Source organism: Ammodytes marinus (assembly GCF_949987685.1).
Source record: "Ammodytes marinus genome assembly, chromosome: 7".
Classification (NCBI taxonomy): domain Eukaryota; kingdom Metazoa; phylum Chordata; class Actinopteri; order Uranoscopiformes; family Ammodytidae; genus Ammodytes; species Ammodytes marinus.
The window spans coordinates 2,988,479-2,993,478 of NC_137211.1; the positions used below are offsets into that span (position 1 = coordinate 2,988,479).

Here is a 5,000-nt window from a genome sequence, read left to right on the forward strand (position 1 = left end):
AATATGTTTCATCCACTAGTCCTTTTAGAACACATTTAAAAATACTAGAACGGAAACATGGCGAGGTTCTTTAAGACCTTGTAGACTAGTTACTTCACGAGGAAGGATTTTTATAACCGTAATAGCCATTAAACCTGCAGTGTGTAGAATTTTGGGTTTTATTTCCTAGAAGATTTTGTAGGAAGTAATTATAATATCCATAAGTACATTTAATTTAGTGCATAATAGCTGAACATTTTTTTTTTAATTATTATTTTTTCCCTGAGAAAGGGTCTCATATATGTCCATATTTCTGCATATTTTGGACCAAGGTCTAGTGCCGCCATGTTGAAAGTGTCATAGTTGGAATGTCATCAGGTGCATTGTTTAAAATTTAGAATTGTTCTTGTCCTTGAAGGCCACTGTAGTTTCTGTTATTATTCAAAAGGGGTGGGGTTACCCAGGGAGTGTTGCATTCTAGAACTTTGTAGAACTTTCTTGATGATGTCATATTACACACTGCACCTTTAAGACTTCAATACACTGGCCAAACGCTATGATAGTGTTATGTATTAGATGTATTGGAGAGATCAGTTGAGGGCTGATCCTCATTTACAATGATGTCGAGTCAAACAAATGCAAAGCAAAAACAACAATACATCCACAATATACAATGCGTACGTTTATGAGTGTGTGTGTCTGTGTGTGTGTGTGTGTGTGTGTGTGTGTGTGTGTGTGTGTGTGTGTGTGTGTCTCTGTCTGTCTGTCTGTCTGTCTGTCCGTCTGTCCGTCCGTCCGTCCGTCTGCCTGTCTGTGTGTCTGTCTGTCTGTGTGTGTCTGTATGTGTGTGTGTGTGTGTGTGTGTGTGTGTGTCTGTGTGTGTGTCTGTCTGTCTGTCTGTCTGTTTTTCTGTCTGTCTGTCTTTCTGTCTGTCTGCATGCGTGCGTGCGTGTCTGTCTGTCTGTGTGTCTGTGTGTCTGTCTGTCTGTCGGTCTGTCTGTGCGTTCGTTTATGAGTGTGTGTGTCTGTGTGTCTGTGTATGTCTGTCTGTCTCCCTGCCTCCCTGTCTGTCTGTCTGTCTGTCCGTCTGTCTGTCTGTCTGTCTGTCCGTCCGTCTGTCTGTCTGTCTTTCCGTCCGTCTGTCTGCCTCCCTGTCTGTCTGTCTGTCTGTCTGTCTGTGTGCCTCTCTCTCTCTCTCTCTCTGTCCATCCCTGTCTGTCTGTCTCCCTGTCTGTCCATCCGTCCGCCCGTCTGTCTGTCTGTCTGTCTGTCTGTCTGTCTGTCTGTCTGTCTGTCTGCCTGTCTGTCTGTCTGTCTGTCTGTCTGTCTGCCTCCCTCCCTCCCTGTCTCCCTGTCTGCCTGTCTCTCTGTCTGTCTGTGTTCCTACCTGTCCGAGGTCCAGGGTGACGTTGACCTGGTTGTACTCTAGACTGCGGGACAGCGGCGGGCTCTGCCACCACCTCTCCGTGCCGTCTACTGCGTTGGTGATGGGATGGGCGCGGTCACTCTCCCCCTGGCTGCAGATATCACAGTACTGACCCTGAGGGAGAGAAAGAGAGAGACAGACAAGGGATGAGCATTTAAAGATATAGTGCGTGACCCTAAGAGGAAAGAGAGAAATTTTTTACATAGTTACATAGTTAAAGATATAGTGAGTAACTTTTTCATATATAAAAAGTTGATTAAGTCTACAGATGTCACGGTACTGACCCTGAGGGAGAGAAAAAGAGAGAAGTTTGTTATTTAGTTGAGCATTTAAAGCCACATTGCGTAACCCTGAAAAGAAAGAGAGACAAGAAATAAGCATTTAATATTTTACTTTTCCATATTTAAATAAATCTCCCCTTGACTACAGATGTCACAGTACTGACCCTGGGGGAGAGAAAGAGTGACAGACAATGGATGAGCATTTAAAGATATACTGCGTAACCCTAAGAGGATAGAAGAATTTTTTTTACATAGTTGATGTAAAAGTGCGTAACTTTTTCATATATAAAAAGTTGATCAAGTCTACAGATGTCACAGTATTGGCCATTGAGGAGGAAGAGAGACAAGGGATGAGCATTTAAAGCTATAGTGAGTAACTTTTTCATATAAAGGAATGTTGGTTACACTGAAGCCATCGCGAAAAACGAGTTGACACAAAGTTAATTAAGCCTATCAGCTCCACAAAACTCTCTCTGTATTTCTCAGTATGGCAGCGTTTACAAACTGTGTGTGTGTGTGTGTGTGTGTGTGTGTGTGTGTGTGTGTGTGTGTGTGTGTGTGCATGCATGAATGTGTGTGTGTGTGTGTGCGTGTGTGCGTGCGTGTGTGTGTGTGTCTGTGTGCATGCATGAATGTGTGTGTGTGCGTGTGTGTGTGTGTGTGGTGTGTGTGTGTGTATGTGTGTGTGTGTGTGTGTGTGTGTGTGTGTGTGTGTTGAAAGAGTCAGATGACCCCTGACCTCTTTGACCTTTCATGATAACATCTCCTCTCACGGTCTTTTGTTCGCGTTAGCGCTTGTTTAGTTTATGCTAAGCTAACACAGCCAGCCGTGCTTTGTGCTTTGGGGTCAAATGCTGAACACAACCACACGGGATTAGCTTTAGAATGAAAGAGCTTTAGGAAACCAAAGAGGGCACTTTAAATGGACATTTCTACCTCTACTTTAAAGGTGCTACCAGGAACTTTTAAATATTTCTGAAACAGTCAAATTTTTCCTCTGATGATCATTAAAGGAATACTTCACCCATACGGAACCGGCGTTCTATCATTATAAAATCGCTATTATAATATAATGAATGGGGTTTTTCTTCCCTCAGTCTTCCCTCAGTCTTCCCTTGGCCCAGCTGTCCTGTTAATCCTAACCCTACATTTTACCATGTGTGATGTCACAGTAAGAAAAATGTAGGGTTAGACAGTGAGACCATAAAACACTCTTTCTGCCTTTTCTCAGGCTAGGATGAACCAATTTCAATTTTTTTTGCACATTTATACTTCATAGGATCTCAGAGTTCAATACACCTTCATATTCCCACCGATGAAGTAGGCCTTTAACTACATTTTGTTTCACTATTGCACTTTTTCAAACCATGCTGGGGAAAATGTTATCCAACATACTATGGCTGTTTTATGGTTAAATTGAAAAGTTAAGAAAAGAGACGTATAATCTTTATTTATCTTTATTATTATTCTTCCGGACAATTACACACAATACATAATTTTCTCATTGCATATTCATACATATTACTTTGTGTTATCGTCCGAAGGGAAGCAGGAGAAGACAAAGGTTTATCGGGTCCCGCCCCCACTGCCATAAGATTCAGATACACAGCTACTACAGTTAGAACATTTTTTTTTTCTTTTTTTTAAGAAGATTCATTCTAATACACAGATCATTTTAGGTCTCTATTTTCCTCTCTGCCTGTGACAATGCAGATAGTGATATGGCCTTGTACATTTCTTCTCTAGTAGTCTAAACACATCTGCAAAAGTATTCAAAACAGTCAGTGTGTCTGCTGACCTCGGCTAATAAGGCGAGGTAGATCATTAGTGACGGTACTAATGATCTAGATGTATTGAAATAGTGAATTATATAATATTTCTTTGCACTCCCTACGATCTATATTTTTAAGATATTTTTTTTTTGGCATTTTTTTTTTAATGCTTTTATTGATAGTGTAGAGACAGAGTTGAAATGGGGCAGAGAGGGGAGTGACATGCAGAGAACGACCGTGGGCTGGAATCGAACCCGGGTCCGCTGCTGGCCGAGGCCCATGGGGGGGACGCCCTACCAACTGAGCTAAGGGCGCCCCCCTTGATCTATATCTTTCCAGTGCAAACAAAACTGTTTTTAACCTAATTAAAAGGTGGTAAAAGATTCATATCTTGTGGAAGGATATTAGATTTGCACCAGTACCTAGGCAGAAAATACTTCTTCGCTTTTCAATGTTTTATAATGTGTTTTATGTATTCTAATCTTGCCCCTGTAAAGCACTTTGAATGGCCTTGTGTCTGAATTGTGCTATATAAATAAACTTGCCTTGCCTTGCCTTGCCTTGCCTTCTTTAAAAAAGAAACTTGATATGGTTATACCTATACGTATACATACAATAGCTGGTCCCTTTTCATATAGTACAGTTAAACTATGCTGTCAAATGATACTGTGTGAAGACTGCAGAGAATGAGTGTGTGAGTGGATTTAAACCTATTATCAGAGACACAATACAAGGGGTAACCCAAGTGGAGCCTCCTCTCTGTTGGAATATAAAGCTGACCCACGTAGCCACACACACACACACACACACACACACACACACACACACACACACACACACACACACACACACACACACACACACACACACACACACACACACACACACACACACACACACACACACACACACACACACACACACACACACACACACACAGGAAGGCTTCAGGGACAAACTTTTGTGTAAGAAATCTTGTCTTTATGTAGAAGTATGTGAAGTATTCTGTGGCTATGAAACACTGTCCTACTGTTATGACTGTAACTGTAACTTACAGGTGGAGTCAGTGATTCTGGAGAACGCTTGTTGTCAAAATCACTTTTGGTCAAAATCAGTGAATATCTCCTCCTGATCCACTACCTGTCTGTACTGTGTGTGTGTGTGTGTGTGTGTGTGTGTGTGTGTGTGTGTGTGTGTGTGTGTGTGTGTGTGTGTGTGTGTGTGCGAGTGTGTGTGTGTATGCGTGTGTGTGTGTGTGTGTGTGTGTGTGCTGAAAAATCAATCCAGTGATAATACACAGCCTAGGCTCTGTAAACTGGTATGTTGCTAGCTACGGGGGGCCCTCCTTTGTTTACATATCCAGTTTACAGAGTCTAGGCTGTGTATAAGCACCAGATTTATTATTCTCACCTTTTTTCACAGGCTTTTACGTTTTAATGAATTGTTTTGTGTCATTGCTGTAAGTGTTTTTTAATGTGTGCTGTTGTATTTTAATTTATGTATTTTATGTAAAGCACTTTGGTGAATTTAGGTTCTTATAAG

At 41.5% G+C, this 5,000-nt stretch overlaps 1 protein-coding gene across 1 annotated transcript in view; it reads right to left on the bottom strand.

The window, feature by feature from the left end:
- Window positions 1-5,000, bottom strand: part of lama5 (laminin, alpha 5) — a gene marked incomplete at its 5' end in the record, with an annotated part of 136,262 nt that overhangs the window by 123,240 nt on the left and 8,022 nt on the right. Inside the window, one exon of the mRNA XM_080031653.1 lies at window positions 1,367-1,519. Coding sequence (XP_079887779.1) covers window positions 1,367-1,519 — 153 coding nt within the window. The remainder of the gene's footprint in view (window positions 1-1,366; window positions 1,520-5,000) is intronic.